This window comes from Lissotriton vulgaris, chromosome 9 (assembly GCF_964263255.1).
Source record: "Lissotriton vulgaris chromosome 9, aLisVul1.2, whole genome shotgun sequence".
NCBI lineage: Eukaryota > Metazoa > Chordata > Amphibia > Caudata > Salamandridae > Lissotriton > Lissotriton vulgaris.
In genome coordinates this window covers 433,361,217-433,387,461 of record NC_141697.1, presented here as the reverse complement: position 1 = coordinate 433,387,461, position 26,245 = coordinate 433,361,217, and the positions used below count along the sequence as shown (strand labels likewise).

The following is a 26,245-nucleotide window of genomic DNA, read 5'->3' as shown; positions in this document are numbered from 1 at the left end:
TGTCTAACAGCAGTGGACATAGATTTTGAAAACTTAACAAGACAAACATTAGTGAGGGGAACATGATTTTAATTAAGAAAGCAATTCAGAGACTTCCAGTTCAGACATTGCCAGAACTCAATTTACCAAAATCAAACTTTTGGACGGCAAACAGGGCTGTGAATTTACAGATTCATTTGATGGTTGTGGCTAAGAGGATAGATTATTAAGAATATCTTGATTCTTTTTCTGGAAACAAAATAGACCGATTCTCGCATGGATCTTGTTAGGAATTAATAGCTAATCAAATTCATAGCAGTAGTAAGCAGGAAATGACTTGAGACTGACCCTTAGAGACCTAGTCTGTATGAGTAATATTTCTGAAAATATTAGATGTATTATTAAGACGGCACTCTCGCTCCCTCAATTGGGTGTAGAAATGTGCACATATCTCAACAGAAGGTGTAAAGCCATGCTATCCCAGCGTGGTGAACTTTAAGCCTCTCATCTTTTCAAGGGTTTCTTGTGTCAAAGTGATCGTGCCTATTGAAGGTGTAAGAAAGAAAGGATCAAAAGGTGCCATACAGGGTCTCGAGATCCAAAGGAGGAGTCAGCACAGCCAGTCATTGATGAAGCAAACCGCAAGCCTGAGCTGATTGCAGCTTTTTCCAGACACAATCAGTATGTGATCCAGTCCATATGAAAACAATCCGTGGTTATGCTACATAACCGTGCTGGCCAGACATCATGAGTCGTTGCAGTAAGCACATCTGGGGGTCATTACATTGCTGGTACGAATTACTATTTATATGGGAAAATTGTATATATAGTGAAGTTAATATTTAATTTACTATTAAATATAGTACTTATAGAAATGCCTCTGTAGTTATGCTCAAATCCAAGTTTACAGTGAAAAGGCAATTTTTACTTTCTTAATAACTATGCTGTGGTTTGGAGGAACTAAAAAAAAAAGTACTTACATTTTAGGTTCTGAATTTAAAGTTTCGTTCAGATGAGTCAAACAGGAGCCAAGAAAATCTAAATTTGACATTGGATTTACAGTTTCCAGCAAGGGCCCTCTGGGTACTGCGAGTCAAAGGCAAGCTCCACAGCCACATACTGCATGCCGATGGCAAGCTTAACCGAACATGGTGGCCTCCTGTTGAATTTGTGGTTCCGTTTCCGAACCTGCTCATGTCAGAAGACTGCACGGGGGGCAGGGGAGGGGTGATGGGGTCCTAGGCACGTCCTGGGTGGGATGCAATGATCGAGGGGGGGAAATAAACCCCAGAGAAATACACTGAAACAAAACAAAGGTAAAGGGATTCCATTGTTCACTTTGGTTATAATATCTTAATGTATGTTTAAAAACAAAGTCACTAAAAAAACGCAGTTTAACTTCTGGTATGGTTACAAATACAATACCTACACTTCGTGCTTTCAGCAGTATGTGGCTCTATCTCTCGATCTCATTCTCTATCTCTTCCCTCCCCCCCCCCCCCCCCCCCCCCCCCTGATAACTCCAGGGAAAACACAAAAGACTCGCACTCCAGGGTCCGTGTAAGAAACGTTTATTGGCGACGCGTTTCGACCTGGCGGTCTTCTTCGTTAGCCAACCAAGTAAACATAACAATCACCATTTTAAAGTGCACCAGAAGAGTAGTGAAAATAAACATAAGGACCACATCCCAAAAGCAAACTACAAATTCAGTAGGAACTACAAGTGAGTAGAAGAAAGACTCTATAGTGCAATTGTTAACTTGATTCTTTGCTTAAATTAATAAATAAGTCACATTTCATTAATCAAATTACATTGGAAGTATGTAGATAATACTCAATAAATTGAATTAAATTGGTTAAATAAATTAACTTAACAGTCTGGCCAAGTGGCCAGTGTTATTAAATCAAAAGCACTTGGTTGTATTCATCCATACATTTGCACATAATTAGAGTCTAAACAACATAAATTTAGGCCAAGTGGCCTCATATCCCCTCTTGGCAGGGACAGAAATATAACCTGTATATAACTCCACAATCCAGGGTAATGAAGTGGAAGAAAGACAAGATGTTCGTCCTGGCCCAGTGGCCAATTGGTCTAAAAGTAGGGCTATTCTCCCTAACTAAGGCGCTAGTGCTGCAAACAGCTTTCTATGTGAATGTTCATCCGTCTTGCCAAGAGTTATCTTTAGAGATTGCTATATACAGGGCGGTGGAGCTGGGTTGAGGGGATTGAGGGGGAATGAAGCCAATCCTCCGATATGGCTTTGATAAAACAAATAGTGCTAAAATGAGTCTTTTAGCACTGTGATTAGTGCAAGAAGTGAACCCTATACTATCTGTGGACAGCCTCTTCAGACCTACGCCAAGAAGTATAGTTGTGGGTGTGATTGTGTAGTTAAAAAGTGGGATACAAGTTGTGTGCACAAGGGGAAAGGGGAAATATTACCAAAGGTGAGATGGTGATAGGTTGTTTGCAGAGTGTGAACTACCACACGTGCAGGGCCAGGTGGATTATCACAAAGTCATATGGTCTAAGCTATACTGTGAAGCTCCTAACTCCACAGCTATCATCAGAGAGGGCCCTCTCCAATGAGATAGTGTGCGTTGGACTTAGCAAACACAACAGCTGGAAATGGAAGCAAGAAAAGGTACAGGTGCAGAGGAAAGGTAAGGTAGTTCCAGGGCCTAACATAAGGTCTTCAGCCAATGTGCACTTGTAATTCCTCATCCTCATTCATGCCAAAGGGGTTTCTTGAATCCAGACGGATGATTTACTGGTATTCAAGCACTCGTAGCTGCTTTAGTCTGTTACCCCTCTCGGATTTGCAGGAATTCTGTCAATGCCAAAGAAAGACAATTGGTTAACATTACTGTCATGAAAGCGTAACCAGTGGCGTGCAGTAGCATAATTCATGTCAGCATTTTTAATATCCCGTATGTGTTCCAATATGCGTTACTTTATTGGGAAGATGGTGCTCCCAACATAGAGCTTGGCACAAGGGCATACAATCACGTACACACAAAAGTCAGTATTGCAATTCATAAACTGCCCAATTTGTTCATTTTTACCCGTGGGGAGGGGATATGTCTTGACATTTTTGCTATTGGCACAGGCTTTGCACTTGCCACATTTGAAAAAGCCTTTTTGTTTATTGAGCCAAGTCTGTTTTTTTCGGTTCCTCAAAGTAGCTCCTCACTAGCATGTCTTTCAAGGAACGCGCCTTCCTGTATGTTATCTGGGGTTGTCTATTGATTGTTTTGCCAATGATAGGATCACTCTTGACAATGTGCCAGTGTCTCTTTAAGATCTCACGTACTCTACCTGCCTCTACATTGTAGGATGTTATCAGCCTTACATTGTTTGATTTCTGGTTCTCTGTGGTTCTCACTTTCTTTTGGTTCAAGAGTGTCTCTCTATTCCTGGCTTTAGCTTTTTCTTTTGCCACCTACAGTACCTGGTCGGAATAGCCCCTGGCCTTGAATCTTTGTGTCATGATGGTCTGTTCTTCCTCATATGCTGTCTGAGCTACACTTACGTTTTGCCCTCAGGAATTCCCCATACGGGATGCTATCCTTAAGACTATTGAGATGGTGACTTAGCATGTAGAATGCTGTTGCCTGAGGTGGGTTTCCTATATAAGCTGTTTTGTATGGCCCCTTCCACAATTCTGACTCTTATGTCAAGGAAGTCCATTTCTGTCTGGTCTGTCTTGCTGGTAAATTTGAGATTGACATCCTTCTTGTTAAGGGAGGCAAGGAATTTATTCAGTTCTAATTTGGAACCATCCCAGATCAGAAAAATGTCATCTATATACCTGGTGTAAAAGGCAATGTGACGTGTGAGATTAGTATTTTCATCTGACCATGGCACTTGTTCCTCCCACCAACCCATCAGCATGCAGGCAAAACTTGGAGCAAAGCAACTTCCCATCGCTGTGCCCACCTCTTGTTTAAACCACACATCCTCAAACAAAAAAATTGTTTAGCAAACAAAACTATAACATTTCAATCAGCATTTCGGTTTGTTGAAGAAAAAAGACAGATGTCCCTTAGGAAGTGTCTACATGCCTTTAAGCCATCAGCGTGTCCGATACATGTATACAGTGATACCACGTCTACAGTGACTAGCCAGAAACTGTCCTCCCACCAGATAACATCTACCTTCGTAATGAAATCTGTACTGTCCCTGCAATAGGACGAGAGGTTGAGGGCATAGGGGAAGAGAAAAGTATCTAAAAAGATGGATGTATTCTCGAAGACTGTCGTTGGCAGAAACAATGGGTCTACCAGGAGGGTTAGTTTCGTCCTTGTGCACCTTTGGCAGAATGTAAAAACAGGGGGAGACTGGTTGTCTAACACATAAAAATCTGAATCCTGACTCTGCAAGCAGATTCTTTTCTCTCCAAACCTGTAGTTTGTCATGAAAGATTGTGATGCTAGAACCATATTCCTCCTTGTTAGATCTCCTATAGTTGCCTGATAATTCATGTTGTTTCTTGGCCTCCTGTCTGTACAGGTTCACATCCCATAGGACAATGTTGCCTCCTTTGTCTGATGGCTTAATTACACAACATGAGTCAGCATTGAGTGTGCCAAGGGCTTTCCTTTGGTCTGGCGTGAGATTATGTGCATGTTTGTTTTTGCTGTTTTCCCAGAGAAATAGCAGATCCCGAACAACAATGTCATGGAATGTCTCTAAGTGGTTGTGTGGTGTGATGGGATTGAAGGTAGATTTGGGTCTGTGATTAGTCACATTGCGTCCTCCCAAAGTCAAACCCATCCTGTCAAGTATCTCAGAATCACTCAAGCCACTCACATCCTCACCACACAGTTCCATAGCGCATGCCAGACTCTCAACATCCTGAATACTCAAAACATTTGACACCTGTGTGCTCCAATCTGGTTCATTGCTCCTCTGTTCTAAAGCCCGTTTTTTCTTTAGCATAAACATTTTCATTAGCTTTAGTTTACGTACAAACAGAAATATATAGATTGTAGTCCGAGTATAATCGAAATTGGCCATTGGGCAAAAAGTCAAGCCCAACTCCAATACCGATCTCTCAGCCAAAGTCCAGGTATGCGAAGAAATGTTTATAATAGTCCGATTGGGCTCACCCATCATTGTTGTTTGGTCTGTCGTGTGGCCTTCCCATGCGACATTGCTCCTTGTGTTTCTTTCCTCCCCGCCTCGTGACTTTCCTCTTGCGTTTGCGCCTCTGCCTCTTCCGTGTGACTGCTCCGGTGGTCTTGACCTCAGTGTCATTGCCGATTGTAAAAAAATCCTATTCCTGTAGTGGTTTGAAAGAAAGTAGATTCCTGTCGCTAGCATCCATCAGTTCGTCCATATCCGAATAGGTTTCTGAGCCTGATTCTGATATGGTGACGTTGCGTTGTTGCGCACTTGCTCCAAGCTGTTTGAATTGTCTTATGGCTCCATCAAACTTCTTGCCAAACGTTAAGATCCGCCCACTGGCATAATCCTGCTTTTCCCTCAGGAATTTACTTTTCTTTTTCTGCTTGATTTCCTCTTCATACTTATCAAGCCTTTTCTCCATTTGTTCAATTGCTTTGCTTATTTCATCTTTGGTGTCAAGTTTATCAAGTTCTTCCTTTAATTTGCCAATGTCTTTAATGACCTGTTCTTGTTCAATGGCACCGTATTTTGACAGTAAGCCAAGCATGTTCTTGCATGTCCCCGCCATCAGCTCGGACCTTTCAGCTATCAGCTTGGGGTGGGGGTTTTGGTAGGTCGAGAAACCGTCGCAGGATATATGAAAGGGGTGACAATTAAAAATGGAATTTCATGAAATATCAGTTAAGCGTGGCTATATAGTTCATTTTTGTGCTACAGTTTGTAAAAGTGTTGCCCCACATTCTTGTTGATGTAAGAGGGCATCAGTTACTTTTAGATACAGTAGAATAGAAGTGCTACAACAAACACTCCCGCACTACATTATCTCAGATCAAGAGAACAAGTAAAACAGTGAAATCTAAATTGTTTCATATTACATAGAAATGCATGCATTATTATTTTTAAAATTTGTATTCTGTACAATTCAGAAACGTGCTGTCATAGTGTTTACAAGTTGCAGACTGTTCCGCTAATAAACATACTCACCAAAGAATATATAGAATGTTACTCTTTTAATATATAGTACAGGTCCTATACATTCTTTAGGGAGAAGGTGAATAGGAATCGCAAATAAGAATAGAAATTAGAAAATAACATTCAGAAATGTAGGGTTTATTAAATATTTAAAGTAACAAAGTATGCATAGCTATATTTTAATATATATAAAAATATCTGATCAAGTTTTTATAAATATTTGATAATTATATTACAGATGGCGCTGAAAAATCTACCATTCCTGTTCTGTAGCAATAGGACAATCGAATTATAATATAACATTTGATACCATTGTTACAGTAAAAAAAAAAGGAAAATAAAGTTATGTATTTAACAGAACATCCATAATGAAATAGTTTCAAGCGGTAAATTATTTACTGAACTTCTTCTTTTCTCCGGGCGGTGAAACAATTAGATCTTCGTGGTGACGGGTCATAACTCCTCTGAGATCATGACGTTGAGAATAATATGTATATATTCTCACAGCATATGATCACAAAGGAAAAATAGACTGAAAGCAGCAAGCCGGTAACGTTGCTTACTTATAGTTACTGTTTGTGACGACGGATTGTGAATTCCGCTTGAATCACTAAGACTGTTAATGTTATAATATACATATTAATAGTATGTGATCTCTAAGGGAAAACATAATAACAAGTGTATCATTGTCACGTTGATTGTAAATGTTTAGGGTTTGCGTTGACGGGTTAGCAACACTTCTTGAGCGAAGTACAGTATCAATATTATAATATAAAAAGTCACTATATATAAGGTAAAAGGAGCCAGAAAAGGAGTAATATTTGTTATAATCTGTTTCTAAGAGCAAGCTGCTGACGTTACAGAGAAAAAGGGAAAAACATGCAATAACATTTTTTTCTACATATAAATGTTTAAATATTGACAAATAGTCACAATTTATAACTAAGTACTATACCTATGCCATCTTGAAACAACCTAAAACTCGGACTATGTTTGACGCAAAAAGAGAATCCGATGCTAGAGAACGGAACCTGCAACCGAGATTGGCGATTCAGAAATAACTCGGGAAAACAAAACTAATTGCACAGTAGGTGTGGTTTATATAGTTTTTTGTTGTTTAGTAGTCTATGGAAGGAAGGTGTGGGTCCGCCTATGTAGATGGCACGTTTTGCAGATAACACATGCTCACGTTTTAACTGTTTTTCGTGTGCACGTGTTTGGAAAAGTTTCAAACTGAAGCTGTAAAGGTTTCGATTTTGATAGTAACACGTATAAGGTATTATTATCTACATACATTGGAGAGTTTAAAAAGTGTTACTTAGTAAAATGTGTTCTTTGCATTTTCATGATTAAAAGCATATAAATAGAAGACGTATAAAAAATATCATTGGAAGAAGAAGAAAAAGGTTTAATATTTGTTATTTTTATGGTTCTTAATTTAGAAAATGCTAGCATTTGTAGATCGTAATCCTACCCTCGGAAAGGTGTGCTGGCGTTTGGGGAAGGTTATTAAATATTAAATGCCCTTTTCTATGCACCTGTAGACTTTGCTTTTAAACTTTCAATTGCCCAGTCTGTATATTTACACTTCCTCCAAACATTTTAGTACTGCTATTTTAGTATTGCAGTGAGCCATTCAGCAGTATGTGTTTATGTATACACTGTTCTAAAAGTGAAGCCGCTGTACATTTTGCCAGACACTCTCCTTGCAGAATTGTAATACTTCAGCCAGTACCAAAGTAGTCATGGTGCAATGTGGGCCTTAGGGCATGGACTGCTTCAAAGTCCTATACACTATGCATGCAGTCTTCAATGCATGTGAAACTTGTCTTTTATAGCTTTTATTATCCAGTCTATATTCTTACACTTCCAGCAAACTCTTTGTGATTGCTTATTCAGTATTGTAGTGAAGTATTCAGCAGAATGCCCTTATGTATGCACTGAGATAAAAATGAAGCACTTCTAAATTCAGACAGACACTCTCCTTGCAGAACTGTAATTATCCAGTCCGTACTCAAGTAATCATGGTGCAAAGTAGGCCTTAGGCCATGTACTGCTTTAAACCTGTATAGAGTATACATGCACTCTTCTATGTAGGTGCACATTTGTTTTTTATACATTCAAGTCTCTTTCTGGCGCAGGGCTTTAGAATGTGATGCACCTTACATATTTTTTCCAGATTCTTTCATCAGTGATGTCATGAGTGATGTCAATGACCATGTCAAGAGTGATGTAGTATGTGATGTCATCAGCGGTGCATTGCGGGCGCGCGAGTTATAGTTAGCTGAACTAACTAGAACAGGGGAATTTCAATGGTTTTGTAGGAGTGAAATCTCCAGCTAACTATAATATGTGTCAAACCTATGTTTTTTTAAAATATATATATATATATATATATATATATATATATATATATATATATATATATATACATATACACACACACATAATAGTGTCTGTAGAGTTTGTATCCACCAGCATACAAAGGGATAGGGATACGGCGGCACTCCTTGGTGAGTTTCAAAAATGTTATTTAGCGCTCGAGTGACTTTCGATTGTTCCCGGCAACCTTGTTCATGACAGGGTGCGCCATCTTGTGTGCAATTAAATAATAAATAAATAAATATAGAAAACCGCTTGAGGTTACGGGAAAATTACATCGCAATATTTTCCAATACGTGTAATAAAACCTTGTCTTGTATACAGTTATAATGATATAGTACAGAAATCTTGTTCATTTAATCACATAGGGAAATAAAATCCTCTATATTGATTATCAAAATAAAGACTTGCTGTATGATACATTTTGTTATTAACAAGAGTGTAATAAATATCCATTCTATATCTAATAAAGTAGACCAAATATTCACATACACACTTGGTGCAAATCAGCTCCGTATAACAATATTGAAATTTCTAAAACAAAGTCCCTAATGACTGTTGTAAGCGATTACCCCTCTCACCTCCCAAAAATGCTTAGTGCTGTAAAAATTAGTTTAATTAAATAAGAGTAATCGAAAACAAGAACAGGTTGCACAACTATTCAATATAAAATGAATATTTGTCTCATTAATAAAAAAAAAAAGGCTAAAAGTCCGTGTCATAGCCTGGTTTTAAATACCTACATATACGGGACCAGTTAATTCTAAGCTTAGTAGCAAATTTTCAATTGACAAATAAATATAACATATCTCTTGATTTCAAATTCCAACATAATGCTGGATAAAAAGCACAAATAATATAAAAAATAAATCTAGGGACCCTAAGAGTGGAACAGGAGCGATGGTTGCACGAATATCCTCTAACAGAGACCGGTGTAAAGTTCTTCATCCATGTTCTTTGCTGTCTAATTCCAAAATGAACCATGATTTAACCACATCGCTGCGGCGGCTATTCCGCCGCAGCGCTAAACGGGCGGGGCGGCCGCACGGCGGCCGCATGCTGGTGACAGAACCGCTCCGTCACCAGCTGCGGTTGCGCTGTGCTTGTGACGGAGCGGTTCCGGCATGGCCCCGCCCGCCTAATAGAACGCGCCGCGCGGCTCCATCAGCATCGAAATGGTTAAGTTTGCGTAAACCTTTCTCTGTGTCACCACATCTTACACAGCTATATCTTAGTTCTGAAGGATCACTATGATGGTGTTCAAAGTGTCAGGCAATAGGATAACTACGGTCTTTGTTGTTAATTGATCTGATATGTTGCAATATTCTCGTATGTACAGGCAAAGTGGTGCTTCCCACATACAGTTTCTGGCAGGGACAATTGAGGATATATACAACAAACTCAGATATACACGTCAAATTGCCTTGCACTTTGATTTTCTTTTTAAAAGGGGTCACTATCCTGGAACGATTCTCGCCATTTTTAAAGGCTTCACATGTTGTGCATTTTCTGAAGCCTTCCTGTCTGGCTAACCAGGTTCTAGGTCTAGTGCTAGTATTGTATTTACTCCTAACTAGGTAATCTCTCGTAGATTTAGATTTCCTATAGGTTATCATTGGTCGTTTCGGTATGCGTTGGCCAATGACTGGGTCTTCCCTTAATAGATGCTAATGTTTCTGCATAGCTTGTTGCAGTTTCTGATGTTCCTGATTATATGTTATAAATCTATGAATTTGTGTGTTCTAATTCTTCTTTAGGCTAGTTTTTGAAAGGTTAAATAGGGCTTTTTTTCTATCTATTTTACAGGTCCTTTTGCTTGCAGCATGTAATACTGCATTGGAATACCCTCGTTGTTTGAATCGGACTAACATATCCTTTTCTGTTTTGTCATATGCCGTCTGTGTGGTACAGGCCCTTTTGGCTCTATATAATTCTCCATATGGAATACTCCTCTTTAAAGGAGCAGGATGGAAGCTTGCCGCATGTAATATTGTGTTTCCTGTGGTAGGTTTCCCAAATACAGAGGTTTCCAGTTCTTCCAATCCAACACGACTGTTAACATCTAGGAGTCTAAATGTGCTGTGCTTATTTTAGCTGTAAATTGTAAGTTGAGGTCATTTTTATTAAGCTCATTCTTAAATTGTTTAGTCTCTCTTTCTGTGCCCTGCCACATCACAAAGAGGTCATCGATGTACCTCAGCCACATGTATGTGTGTGTATATGCATGGTTTGACAGCTCCCTGCTGTTCCACGATGACATCCACCATCCGAGGCTGGTGCACAGCGGCAGTAGCAGGCCCGCGTGTAAATGTTTGAGAGATCCTTGTATAAACAAAACTACACAAAAGAAAAGCCGCACTCCAGGGATCCTTAATCACCACTTTCATTTATTATGATAGCTGACTCGTTTAGACCTTGCGGTTTTTGTCAAGCCCATGTAAGACGATGTTGGTACTCTTGTCTAAGTATGCAGCAATGGAACTAGAACAAGTTACTGAAGATTTAAAGAAACTTCAGGAAGTTGTAAGCATCCGGCGCAATATGAAATCAAGGTATTCATGGAAGCTTTGCCAGCAAGTTTAACCAAATATGAGAATGAAATTAAAGCAAAAAAAAACTCACATTCCTTAGGCACAAGATTGATTATTCCACTGGAAGGGTTCTCACTTTTGGCAGGAAATTTGATGTAGCAAGAAAAGAGTTTAGACAAATGAATGCCTTGAAACAGGAAGCGGCTACATCGGATTGAGCTCAGATGCCATCTCTGACATGGATGAAAGCATTGTGCATCAAAAAACCTTACCTTTCTCTACTTTGGAGGAGTACCTTTTTTACAGTTAAACCAGCTGCCCAGGAAAAAATCAGTAAGAGGAAGAGGAGGCAACAAGGAAATGGGAGGAAAACCAGAAGGGGAGGTTTCAGCATAAAAAAGCAACGTGCTGCATGGGAGAAACACACAGCAGGACAAGAGGAACAAATAATGGGTGAGAAAAATCTTAGTCATTAACTTGTCAATTCATAAACTGTCAGATGAACGCTCCCTCCTTTTGCCCCATCTCTAATTTTAATTATGCAGCAACCCAAATGTACTTATTTATATTTGTAAGGATATTGAAATTATTGAAATTCCATACACAACAAGAGAAGAGATTGCCAAGAAAAACGGTCTTGGGTGAGAGCACTCTGGATGCAGAATTTGACAATTGGTACACTGACAGGGATTTGCTGTGTTGGTTGGGTCTAGAAATAGACAGGCCTAGTAGAAATTACTTCCGTCTGAGATCAAAATTCACCCCAGTTACACCCCATGACACTTTCCATGAGGTACTGACACATTATCTCCTGAAACTTTGGAAGGAGATTCAAAACACACTTTCACAGAACTTCACATCGGGCCAAAGATTGGCCCTAAAAACATTGAGGGAGGCTACATCCTTTGTTAAGCCATCAGACAAAAGTGGCAATGTAGTCTTAAGGGACATCAATAAGTACAACCAGGAGGCCAAAAAATCTGCTACTATGGTCAGGTTGCTATGAGAAATCTAGCTTGGGGCATACAAGCAGATTATGATGCAATATCATCTACTACTGAAGGGTTGGCAGTAGAAGGAACTTTTGAATCGGGATCAATATCCATTCCTTATGATCAGGTTCCCTGTGGCACCCTGTCGTCATCTACTGCTAAAGTACATAGCATAAGATTGATCCACCAGGCAGACCCACAATTTCAGCTAATGGTAGCCTGTTGGAGAATATATCCATTTATTTGGACTTTTTTATGTCCATATGTTCTCAATCTCCTGGCTTACTGCAGGGATAGGACAGACTTTCTTACTAAAACACAGGATACTCCCTGGAAAGAAACTTACATATTGATGAACATAGATGTCGTTTTTTTGTACACATGTATAGCTCATGAGGTACGGATCACGGCATGCCAATACTTTTTTAGGGATAAGCCAATTGCTCAGTATGATCATTATATCATGCTATTACTCACTGGTACTGTGATGGGGAGTTGCTTTGCTCCTTGTTTTGCCGGAATCTTCATGGGGTGGTGGGAATTCCAACTCATCTGGACACACACCAATGTAAACTTGACACAACACATTGTGTTTTGGACACGGTACATCGATTACCTCTTTGCTATTTGGGATTAACCAAATAACATATTTGAGTCTTTTATGAGTGGATGAGAATGAACGATCTGAATTTAAAATTCACCTGGAAGATCCATAGTAAGGAGACGGAGTTCCTTGACATTATGGTCCGGATAGAAGGCATGGTACAAACTAGCCTTTTCCATAATAATACAGCAAGGAATAGCATTCTCCATGCTCACAGTCAACATCCTATCTGGTTAAAATGGAGCATCCCCTATGGGGAGTTACTTTGGGCCAAACGCGATTATAGCATGAAGGAGCAAAACCTCATTAGTAGCTGTATCAAGGAGAGAGGTTATCCCACTAGGGTATTCAAAACAACGAGTTGAGAAAGTGTCAAAAAGAAGCAGGGAAAGACTTCTAGCACCAAAAGTTAAACAACAGGGCACGAGTGTTGCAAGACTGATTACTACCTTTAACAGTGAATCACCAGCAGTTAGGCACCTGATAGGCAAACATCAGAAACTTGGTAGGAAGCACAATCTTCCCAGTAAAGAAGAGGATTCTTGAACATGTGCATGCTGACATAAACCAAGATCAGAGTTACCCATTTGCAAGACACTGGCAGCAATTTCATTCAAAAGAAATTGATGGAATCTCTTGTTTTGGCATTGACAGGGCAACAGTGACCAAGCAAGGTGGAGATAGAGAAAGAATTCTAAGAAAATTGGAATTTAATTATAGCATTTTGCTGAACAGGCCACATCCTATGGGACTGAATCAGGATGATGAGATGCACATACATCTAAGATAATGAATAAATTGGGACTGAAAGTCATTGTTCTAAACTCGATTAGATCCTTCAATTTGTATCAACACTGCTCATGCAACATTTCCCTTACAAAATATGTTTACATATTCACTTTTCCATATAGTTTTCTTCTATTTTTTCCTCTTTCCTTTGTGCCTTTGACTCCTCCCCATATCTTGTGATGAGCATAATTATTCTACAGGAAGGGACGATGATGGAGTTTCCCTATGTAAAACATAGGCTTGAGCAATGTCTTGTTTTTGGTTCTGGTTCTGCCCTAATTACTAAGCATTGGAATTTTCGTATAGACATTGAGTCGGCTGCTGCTGACGGGAATGTTTACAAATTGGGATTATTGTTGTTTTTTTCATTCTGAATGCTAATTTTTGATGGATCACGGTTTTAAAATGTAATCTATAGTGGTGCAGGGTTAGTTATTTTGTTTTCTTTTTTGCACTAGACATTTTCTTTACTTGTTTAACACAGTTATCAGGGTCAGTCGAATGTGAAATTAATAGTTGTGGTAACCTAATATTGGTGCAGTATTGGCCTACTGAACTATGAGATTTTTCCAAGGTTGATGCAATGAATAATAGATGGAAAATGGGCCACTTGGCCACCCACATGATACAATACTGTAAAGAATTAAGTATACTTTTAAGTCTTTTCTTACGTTTATATATTGACATTGCCATCAATACATCTGAGATAAAGTTGTTTCTCTATCTCAGCAGTATATTATGAACTTTTTAATACTCAGAATACCGTTTAAGACTTTGAGGGTTTGCAAAGAAAATTACCAGCAATGATATCTGCCATATAGAACAGTAATATTTACCTTGATTGCCTACTTTGAAATAATGTTTTGTACAACTTGGGAAAATGTCTATTTGAGATATTTTATTTATTACATAGGTCTGTAATTACAAATTTAGTTTTTCCCAAAAAACTATGTATTTATTTTCAAAAAGGGTTTCTTCTAGGTTTATGTGCTGAAGCTGATTTGCACTGTTTGTAAAGGAATCTGGTGATTAAGGCTTTGGCAAAGACCACAAGGTTGAAACGAGTCAGCCATCATAATAAATTGAAGCAGTGATTAAGGATCCCAGGAATGCTGTTTTTTCTTTTGTGTAGTGATGTGTACACAAGGATCTCTCGAACGCGTATGTATGTATGCATGTATGTATATGTATGTATGTATGTATGTGTATATATATATATATATATATATATATATATATATACACACATATACTGGAAACCAGACTTTTTAGAAAACCAACAGCCGGCGATGCCGTGCTCCATGCGTCTAGCCACCATCCAGCCCATCTAATACGCAGCATCCCATATGGTGAGATGCTGCGTATTAGAAGGATATGTCGTTCAGGATGAGTGTAGGGCTAGATTCCTGAGGAGGGGGTATCAGTCTGAAGTATTGGACAAAACCATGTGCAGAGCCAATACTGTTGGAAGAGGGCGACCTGACAGGTCGCTTGAGCAAGCGTCTTCCACACCACAGTAGGAGAGTAGACTGATCTTAACGTATAGCAATCAACATCTAGCTAGCCGTAGAATTGTACGCAGAAATTTGTCTCTTATTTCTAGTGACCAGGTCCTAGGACAGCAACTGCGCAACCCTCCTAGTATCACCTTTAGAAAAGCTAGGTCTATGCATGACAGTTTGGTTTCCAGTAGTCCTGAAGTCAGAGTAGCGGGAAATTGGCTATTTGGCAGCAAAGGGTTTCTCAAGTGCTCGGTTTGCAAGGCGTACAAGAATGGAATTAATAAAAGTGAGTACTTGATTCCCTTTAATGAGAAACCGGTTCGCATCCAATCCAAGTTGACTTGCAAAACTGAGTACGCGGTGTACGTGCTGGAGTGTCCGTGCAGCCTACGTTATGTGGGTAGCACGAATTTACCAGTACACAAAAGGATACTCCAGCACCTTAGAGCCATTACCAACGGTGACACCGCGTACCCAGTCGCAAGACATTTTGAGGAAAAACACAATCAGAATCCAGCGGGCCTAAAATATTTTGCAATTGATACAGTTCCTCCGCTCAGGAGAGGGGGTGACCGTGAGGCACTTCTACATAAACTGGAAACGAGACACATAATACTGTTAGATTGCAAAGTTCCAAACGGTATGAATTCAAATGAGGATTTTTTTACCTGTTTGTAGGCATTCTTGTTGTTTATAACATATCTGTAAATTGCTGCTCTTCTAACCAATTTAGTGTTTTTAAACTTTTTTTATGTATTTAGGTATTGTAAACTTTTGACACTTTTTGTCATTATTTATACACTTGGATTGGTATAGCGTGTTGATATGAATTTATTTGCGGAGTTTGCATATCCAATTGCACTTGATTGTTATTTGCACATTGACTATAGCCCAATTGGGCTATATTATCTCGGTAAATGCAATAATGAGAATAGATGAATAGGACGCGACAAATATGTTGGGGTAAAAAGATCAAAATAGGTTCCTTTTTATTTAAAATTGGTCCCTTGTTTTTACAAATGTCCTAGGCGAGCTTGTTGCATGATGAATTTGTTAGCAGTAGCAATTCGATTAGGCATGTATGTATGTATTGCATACTTCTATAGCACAAAAAACTGTCACCCAAAGGGTATCCTGGCGCTTTGACTCTACCTGACCAATTACGCAATCACAAAGTTACACTGCCCTAGGGAAAAGATAAGTCTTCAAACCTTTTTTAAAGGGTGAGAGTTCTCCCAGGCTCCTCAGAGACGGAGGGAGTGAGTTCCAAAGTTTAGCGACCGTGTAGCCAAAAGAACGGCCACCCATCCGTAGCCTCTGAATTCTAGGAACTACCACCAAACATGCAGAGGAAGAACGTAGAGGTCTGGCGGTGGAGTACCATGAAAAAAGCTCTTGCAGCAAAACCGGCCCCTGACCATGAAGGGCCTTGAAGACTAAGCAAGATGCTTTAAAACAAATAAGCTGCTGGACAGGCCGCCAATGAAGATCTTTGAGCGCCAAAGAGGAGGAGACAGAGGGCAGCCGAGAAAGGGCAAGTTTAGCTGCCATATTCTGTATACGCTGCAGCTTACTGATTAAGGTGCTAGGTGCGCCCAGAAGCAGTGCGTTACAGTAGTCTATCCTACTGAGAATGATGCCACGCACTACCTCCGGTCTAGCCTGCGCATGAAACATGGGAAGGATCGTACGCAGAGTGCGGAGCAGCAGCATGCAGGTGGCGATTGTCTTCTTGCAAAAGCATCCAGTTGTAGATTAGGGCCAAACATGACCCCAAGGTTGCGAGCGGAGTCCGCCGCTGCCACCGTGCCTAAGGAAGATGTTGGCCAGAAATCCGCCGGCAAAGGACGCGGGGTTCGGTCTGTAGAGCAATACAGCCCCTCCGTCTTGGATCCATTGAACTGGAGGGAATTATGTTGCAACCAGTCCGCAGTAGCTGTCATACAACCATGGAAAGTCTCTTTAGACACAGCCTCTTTCTTTTCAAAGGAAAAGATGAGCTGTGTATAGTCGGCATAATTAATTACCGAGATACCAAAAGATTTGATCAATGTAATCAGGTGCCGGAGATACAGATTGAATAGAATAGGGCTGATTGCCGACCCCTGGGGCACTCCTTGCCCTACTCTTTTGATGCCAGAATTAAAAGGCGGCAGAGCCACCACCTGATGTCTGTTATGAAGGTAGGAAACTAGCCAATCCCGAGCCAACCCAGCTACCCCGATCTCTTCCAGTCTGCTGATAAGTATAGCGTGGCTGACCGTGTCGAACGCGGCCGACATGTCGAGCAGCACTAAAAAAGCTGCCCGACCAGTGTCGACCCGTGAACGAAGATCGTCCAGAATGACTACCAGCGCAGATTCCGTGCCACGGGCTGGCCGGAAGCCGAACTGCGCCACGTCTAGACAGATGTTGGTTTCCAAGATGCTGGACAGAGACTGAGTGACAAGTTTCTCCATGATTTTAACAGGAAAAGGGAACAGCGAGATTGGCCGATAGTTCGCTGGGCAGGTAGGGTCCAGTATGGGCTTCTTCAAAAGAGGAGATACCACTGCTAGTTTCCAACATTCAGGCACTGTGGCGGTACTGAAGGACTGGTGACAGATAGAATAAAGAGGAGGGAAGAGTTCCTCTTGGAACACCTTCCAAAATTTATGAGACAGCGGGTCCATCGGAGAGCCTGATGAAACAACATTCGCCAGAGCACAGAAATCCTCGAGCGAAGGGAGAGTAAAACTATCCAGTCGAGGTTGGCCTGCTACTTCCTCTGGATCACCTGGAATAGATAGGGGTACTGAAACCGCCGAGGGCTGGAGGCAGGGAGTGCCTGGGCTGGAAAGTCCACTCAAAATGGTGGCGATTTTGTCCTCAAATGCGGCTGTCAAGGAGTCACAAAGGGACTGAGAGGCCGGGATATTATTTGTGGCACAAGCTGGACGGGAGAAGTCGTTAACAATTTTAAACAAAGTCTGCAATTTGTTTGTTGCCTGCAACAGCATGTCCTCGAGATACTTGGCTTTAGCCCACTTGATCTGTGCTTTATAATCCAAAAGTGACTGTTTGAAAAAGGCTCTATCTGGCTCTAAATAATGCTTCCTCCAAGCTCTTTCCGCCTGTTTACACCACAGTTTCAGCTGAAGAAGATCATTAGAATACCAAGGCATGGCAAGCTTATGCCTACCCCTCTCTCTCCGCAAGGGAACCACTTTATCCAAGGAAGTTGTTATTTGCTGGCACAGACTTAAGTATCTCTCTTCCACATGTTCCCCCAAGGAGAAGCCACCGGCTAACCAAGATAGTGGACTAGAATTTTTCATGAGTCTAGACCATTGCCTACTGAGTTTGGTAGAACCTGAGCTATTATCCCTCAATGAGTCAGCAGGGAGGTATAGGGAGAAATGGACAAGAGCATGGTCTGTCCAACATTGGATAGTTATGTCCCTAATCATGGCTTGAGTGACATGTATATAGGATAACGATCTAGTATCATTTTATTTCTTGAATTTATTCAGAAATTGGTTTTACATGTTTTTACCTACTACACTAACATAATCATGCATTTTAGCTTTGCGGCTTACTGTATTTTACAATTATATTTGCAGACATATTTATTGCAAATTACCCATGTATGTTTTTGACCGCAATCAGGTAGACAGTAGTCTGTCCTCTATGTTCATGCATTACGCACGCTAGCACTTTAAAAAGGTCACCTTACCTTCTCAGCGTTTGTCATGTGATCAAGGCCCTTCGCGGGCTGAAACGCATCATGGTCGACTTGGTGTTTGGGCTCCATTAAAAGAATTTTTGCACCAGTTGCTGGTTCGTCTTGTCTTTGCCAGACTTGCAATTGAAGACGTTGATATATATATATAGCTTCTGTGAATTAATAAACAAGAACTTTGCTGACTTGGCGGTCCGTATTTCCTTTTGTGGATGACGTGGAGGCTTTGACCGCGTACGCAGATCCCGAAGAGGGGGAACTTTGTGTGTGTGTATATATATATATATTTTGATGAAATGATATATAGAATAAGCCCACACAGGGCTAAATAACAGCACAGAATGATGCAAAACATGAATTGTACAAATAATTGTTAGTGAATATGCGCAAGCCCATCCAGGGCATGATTGATGTTACAAACGTTGATGTAATGTAATGGAAATGATGAATAACCATTCCAATATGGCGTATATGTTTGGGAGGTAGCCCTATTTCTATCTTGTTAAAAATGTATCACGTGAAGGGTATTTAAAAGTTAAAAAAATGGCGCGCCAGTGTGCCACTGACAAAGGCAGGAGCCGAAACGCGTCTGGTGCTCAAAGGGTCGAAAACAAAAAACGCTGATCCTACTCCCGTGAGTGCTGTTTTCGTTGTTTAAATACGAAAAGAAAAGTAGCCGCGATATAATATATATATATATATATATTATGAGAGAGAAAAACAAAGGTTACAGTTACGTTCTAGTTAGGATCAGAGTTCACTTGTATAAAACTAGTAAAATTTGGCAGTTATAGTTACCTGAGCAAACTATAACTTATGCCCCTGCAACGTATTGCTTATGACCGCACATATTACATCACTAATGACATGGTCCGTGAAATCACTGATGACCTCATCCAAAGAGTGTTTTCTAGTGGTTTGAGTGTTAAACATATATGTTAAGCTACAACAAAATTTACATTTGTATACTTGGTGTACTACTGAGTGATACTATTTCTAACATATATTATGTGAGTGGGTGTATGAGTGACTGGGTGTGTGAATGGTTATGTGAGTGATTGTACGGGTAACTATGCATTTGTGAGTGGGTGTTTGGTTAACTGAGTTTGTGTGAGAGTAGCTGTATTGGTGAGTGACTATAAGTGGTTGTGTGGGTGGGGAAGCGAGTAAACATGTGAGTGCTTGTATGGATGTGTGAATGGGTATGTAAGTGGTTGTGTGGGTGTGTGAATGGCTCTGATGGGTTGTATAGGTGAGGGGATGGGTGTGTGAATGGCTGCATGGGTAAATTAGTAGGAGTAGCTGTATAGGTGAGATAGTGGCTATATGAGGGAGTGTATGTGTGGCTGTGTGAAGTTGTATGGGTAAGTGGGTCGGTGGATGAGTAAGTAGATGTTTGAGTAGGCGAATGGGTAGGTCAGTGGGTGTATCAACGGTTCTATGGGGATGTGAGTGGGTGTGAATGATTTTGTGAGATGTCATCAGTGATGTAATTTGAAATGTGAGTGATGTCACTGACCATGTTATGAGTGATGTAGTATGTGAGGTCGTAAGCATTGCATTGTGGGGGCATAAGTTATAGTTAGCTGAGGTAACTAGAACTGCTAATTTTCACTGGTTTTATACAAGTAAAATGTGAGCTAGGCTCAAAACTACAGAACCATTGTGGGTACGCACAAAAACATAGAAATTCAGCGGAAGCCATAAGCCGTGCATTGTGGTACATAAGTTATAGTTAGCTCGGGTAACTATAAACTTCAGAATTTTGAAGGTTTCATGCTTGTGAGATCTGTGCCAAACTATGTCCCTGTAACCTGCTTTTTCTTCAGCAAATTTTTAAGAATTTTTCAAATTTTATTTCTTAACTTTAACCTGTAAACTTTGAGACTGAGTGAGTGCATCAGTGGATGTGTGAGTGCTTGCATGAGTGTCCCAATGGGTGTGTGAGTGTATCACTGGGTTTGTGAGTGGGTACGTGAGTGTTTGAGTGGGTGCTTGAGTCTGAGTTGTTCTGTGAGTGGATGCATGAGTGCCTGAGAGGGTTCTGCTCATTTTCAGCATTTTTCTGCTCACTTATGACCTTTATTTTGCCTCTTTCTACTCATTGCTGACCCTTATTTTGCCTCTTTCTTCATTGATGACCCTTATTTTGCCTCTTTCTGCTCATTTCGCTCCTTTATTCTGCCTCTTTTTGCTCCTTTATTTTGCCTCTTCTCTTTTCCCCGGGAGTCCTCTGCTGTCCCAGCTGCCTCCCAGCATCCTGCGGGAGCCGGCATTGCTGCTGCATGGAGGGCACTTCTGGAAAGCAGCTCCCTCTGTGCAGGATCAATCTGTTTTTTCTCTTTCATTGCCCACATGTCTGCAGGCAGAAAAATAGATGAAGCCTCCTTTTCCAGTGGGCGTAATCGCTTTGACAGCTCCTGCCCGCTGGAACCAGTGTATTTGCTTTAGCTTGGAGGGAGCTTTCACTGCTCCTGCCAAGCTAAAGCAAACTGCTATACCCCTGTAGTGGGCACCTGAGGAAATGGAGCTGACCCTGGGGGGGTGGCTGCCCTCTGGGCCATCTCCTTTGATCTGTATGCGCCTGCCTTGGGGAGGTTGTGGGGCCCCAGGAGCGTATATGGCCCGGGATGGGGGCCGCACGGCCCCATTACATGTGTAAATTTGAGTTTGAACCAGGGCTTCTGAGAGCCCTAGGAAGGGGGGTTTGTGTGCCCCCTCATTTAAAAAAAAATAAAATAAGCCCTAGGCAGTTGGTGGGGTCCGGGGGGAGGTCTGCGAGGCCCCCCTGAGTACAATATAAATAAGCCTTGGAAAGTGGTAGTTCCCGGGGCATGAATATGTCCTGGGGGCATGCACCCCCTCCATGTTTTATAAATATCTGCAAGCCCCCAGGACCTGGCCCAACTTGAGGCTTTATTAAAAACAAGCACAGAAGACCGCGCTTAAAAAAAATAATAATAATGTTTGCAGCGGATTTGCGCCACTGTCGTGTTTCTACTACAATTGTTTGTTTTTTAAGTGTTTTTTGGCCATGACTTGAGGGTTAGGGTATTCCTACCCTCTACCCTGCACCCCTCCTTTTTTTTTTTTTTTTTTTGAGTAACTTTTTTTGTGCGGCTCGGCTGAAGCAGAGTCTAAGATTTCTGCCAACACTTGCTGGTTGAAACGTTACCAGCCGATCGGTATTGAGCACTGGGATTGTCTGATCCGTGCCCCAATATATGTCAAAATTTGGATTCCTTTTAATCTCTCAAACTACTGAACGGATCTACACCAATTCACAAAAGGGTGGCTTACTGAACCAACTGCTACCTTTCTGGCAAATTTGGTGTACTTTCATTCAGCAGTTCTGGCTTTAGTTGTGTCTAAAATCTCTACAGAAATTTGCCTGGGGGGGAAACTCATTTTGGGCCCCCAACTCAAACCCCCCACCCCCCGTCCCTTCTCGGCCCCCACTTGACAGATCACCACACAATTTTCAAGACAGGAGATCAAGTGAGCGGCGTACTCATTTTGAAGATATTTCAAGATATGTTAAACCACGTCAAAGTTATTGGCGCAACAAAAAGCTCTATTCCCAACTATAGGCTATGTCCTAACTATAAATACCAACCGGCAACCACTAGTAGCATATATATCCCTATCGTTCTTACTGTGCGCTCGATATCGGGAGGCACATTCCATTCATCATTTCATGGCACCGAATGCAGTGCTTGTTGTGGGGCCAATCAGTCTCTTGATTAATGCACACTGGGAACACTGGATCCCCATACGTATCATCGCTGCTGTGGGAGGATTTCAACTAACTCATGACTCCCAGTCCTTTTATTATTGGATTCTCTACTGTGGCTACTTTGCCATTTATGATATCGGGTGGACTTGCATAATTCACTTATAATTATTGAACACATTTTGAATGTGGTGCACCTCTGGCTGTATTACTGAAAAACTATGCTAAAAAGGAAGAAGGGAACTCTGTGTAGTTTCCAGGTTTTAGATTGAAATTACATCCTTATATAGAACATGGAACACTGGACACTGAAACTGCTCACTTCAAATTTCTGCTTTTCTCACTGATCTAGAACAGTGACCTAGTCCATTGCTATTTTTTGCGGAAGTGATGATCTGGGTGTACTACATCTATCATGTGATAACCTGGTTAGTGCGCAAGTGCACCCAAAAGAGTATGTCCCATCTAAATTGTATTTCATACAGAACGTTTCAATGAAATTACACCCCAGCAGTGTTCAGTAAAGCCCTCAAGACATAAGGCAGGAGGAGCTGATGTATTGCCACCCCTTATTTCTAAATCACAGGCATCATAACACCAAAGTAAGAAAGTCTCATTTGTGTGTGGTTTAGTATATTAAACTTGACTCCAAGAGTATCTCATGTGAGTAGTGAATAAGTGCTGGTGCACTGCTTGTCCTCAATAACACTATTAGGCAGCATTTGTTCACTAGAAAATGAGCTAGATCAAAATGTATATTGTTATGGTGTTCTCATAGGAGGGCAATTGTGAGGTACACAAGCATTTTCTTCTCCGAATAGGAAGATGTGCAAGTTACTTTTATTACTGAAGCATCTACTAATGAAATCTTGATAACGTGTTGTTATCATGGCCTAAGGATAGTCTTCAAGTAAAGGATCACAGTACACCAACAGCTCCTTTCAGATGTTTTAGGGGTTTCTCCCAATATCCTTGGTGTCATTTTATCAAATTGGTGAATTGTATATGATGCTTAGATGGTACATACTGCCTTAAATACCTGGACAAAATCTGGGCACTGACCAGGCGAGTCACATGTTTGCAGTCTCCTGTGATAAATAAAAGCCCTAGGTATTTTCCACTCTACCTAGTTTCTTGTTGCATAAAACTAGTAGTCATTATAGATGCAGCATTTAATTCTTGTTTTGTGTATATTTTGAGTTTACAGTTGCAGGTTTATGTAACAATATCTGTGTTTATTTTTTATTAGACAGACTGATAAATGTGGATGTAAGAAGACTATGGATATGGGTAACCAACATCCTTCCATCACTAGACTTCAAGAAATCCAAAAGCAGGTTAAAGACATTGGACAACAAGTGTGCTCCTTCAGTGGCCTCCCAGGAGATGCTGATTATAGGAACCTGGAGCGATCCTTGACAAAGTATTTGTTTGAAATAGACTCTATTGAAACTGAAGGCAAGGCAGAGGTTCAGCAAGCCAGAAAAAGAGCCGCACAAGAGGCCGAACTGCTTCTTAAAGAATTGGAACAAAATGCTAATCACCCATCCAGGCTTGCAATCAATAAGATATTTAAAGAAGCTCAACAGCTTGTTGAACGGGAGATCACACCTCTCAATGGTGGCACATGTTCAGTATCTGATGAGTTTGAAGAAGGAATTCAGGAAATTGTATCCAGAATTGTTCAGGTGAAAACTGGGGGTAAAATCTTTTTGAGGAAGGCGAGGTATCGCACTTTAATCAGAGTCCTTGCTATCCAGGAGATTCTAGAAAGTTGCATGAAGAAGCAGATGTTGGCTCTTCCGCTTTACAATGATGCACATCCTTCGGTTTCAAAAATTAATTCCATTATGTGTGATGTTAATCGTGCAAGAGGTAGCCTGATCTCCCTTTTGGCTGGAGTTCACGACAGTGAAACATACAGACATTTGTCTGTTGTACTGATTGGCTTGCTTGCAGATTTGGACTCTTTAGATGTCAGTGGGCACACCGAAGTGAGGAATTACAGAAAAGAAGTGGTAGAAGAAATCAACAGCTTGTTGAAACATTTGGATTTAGAGGTGGAAGGTGAGACAACAAGTGCTTATGATCTGACCAGGAATGAATCGATTCTGAAAATTGAGGAGATTCTAAACAAAATGAAACAAATTAAAGCAGAGATTCTTAAATACACCGGCTCCATTTCTGATTTCCACTCTGCACCCAAAATAGACTTGCAGGGGCTAATTTCACAGTTGGATGAGGTGAGTCCAGGAAAGAATCCATGTATCCGGGAAGCGAGGAGGAGAGCAGTGGTGGAAGTACAATCTATCATCACATATATCGACTTAAAGGAAGCACTAGAGAAGAGGCAAACGTACGTTGAGGAGGTAACTACTGAGCATCCATCACATAAAGCAGTCTGGGTTGTACTTGGAGACCTGTCTGTGCTGCAGGCGGAAGTACTCCTGTTTGATGGAAAACGTGCAGACAAGGACTATGTCAGACTGGAAGAATTCCTAACCAAGCAGCTTCTGGTTTTAGATGCTGTGGATTCCCAGGGAGATGAGATGTCCAAGCAAGCTAGAAAACAGGCTGTAAAATTTGCAAACTCCATTCTAAGTTATCTCGATATGAAAACAGATGAATGGGAATACTGAAAGTAGCAGCCATGCTGTTGGGTTTTCTGGTGTTGTGCACTTTATGTAGCGCTTTTGTGTTTTGACGTTGCTTTGAGTAAACGCACAGGGAAGTAAAATGGTTTCGGACTTCCCATCGATAAATTATACTAACCCCTTTAGCACTTGACCAATGCCTGACCGTGTGAGGGGTCTGAAGGGGTAGTAAAAACAAAGAAATTAATTAAATTTAACTTGCTGGCCACAGCAGATTTTATCGACCTCACCCTAAAAAAAAAACCTTCATTTTACAGTTTGAAAGCGTGTGATTGTATAGTTGTCTTACACCATACACCCTACAGCTATAAAGTTGCCAGACATGAACGCAATCAACAAAGGGTATTTTTTGAAAGAGGAAATTGATTACTAGTTATAGAGTATTTTTCTTTGCTTATTTGCTACTATGTTGATGAAGAGCGCCAGGCACTATCTGAGCAAATGATCTTTTTAGTCAGCAATATTTCCTATTGAGGCACATTTTTTTCCAGCAAGGACACTTTCAGTTTGTCCATACTCTCCACTTTTATGTTTTTTTACATCTGTTATGGATATCCACAGCTTCTGCAACACAACTACGTGGGATCATGCAAGAGCATACCGTATAACTGTTTTTTCATAAATAGTATATCAGTTGCATTAAAGGCAGTCTCAGATGTAGGTATTTGTTCTTCATTTCTTTAATGAGTGATCGTTAGAAATAGCATAACTACAGTAATGTATTTTTCAGTTTGATGTAGACTATTTGGCAAATCCTTATGTAAACTTTTTTAATTAGTAGGGTCTCTGTAATGTTGAACTGTCAGAAATGTGAGGTATGGTACATGAAAAACCAAAGACTTTTTAAAGAATGTGTAGACCAAAAATGAGGTGTGAAACTCTAAACTGACCAATGGCAAATGAAAATAACAGAAGTCTAGCAATAGATGAAAGGAATCTTGTGTGACTTTTTGTGTCTTTGCTGTCACAAAGAAATGAAATTTGCATATCAGTTTGACTACAGAAAACAATAGAATTATTTTGAATTTATGTATCAATTAGACTTTTTTCAAGTGACCTCTGGTTAATGTTGCCCAAAGGTATCATTACTCTCCCCACTGCTTAAGACTAGCTTGTTTTTTTATTCCCTTAACCACGACTAGTTTTCCACCTGGTCCTTACATGTACCAAATGTCTAATAGGCTACTGAGGTTATCTGGGTTTCAAAGTGTATCCATCGTTGACCGAATTACGAATTTCATGTTGTCGTTGC

At 40.6% G+C, this 26,245-nt stretch overlaps 1 protein-coding gene across 4 annotated transcripts in view; it reads left to right on the top strand.

Moving 5' to 3' along the window:
- BAG5 (BAG cochaperone 5) overlaps positions 1-25,653 on the top strand; it is a 184,612-nt gene extending 158,959 nt beyond the window's left edge. For 2 of the 4 annotated variants that reach the window (XM_086937874.1, XM_086937872.1), the window contains exon 2: positions 23,589-25,653. In XM_086937874.1, coding sequence (XP_086794000.1) covers positions 23,620-24,978 — 1,359 coding nt within the window. In that variant the 5' untranslated portion in view covers positions 23,589-23,619 and the 3' untranslated portion in view covers positions 24,979-25,653. Of the gene's footprint in view, positions 1-10,273; positions 11,452-23,588 lie in introns of those variants that run through there. The other 2 variants (XM_086937873.1, XM_086937875.1) reach the window with 2 other exon arrangements.
- Positions 25,654-26,245: the final 592 nt, after the last annotated feature.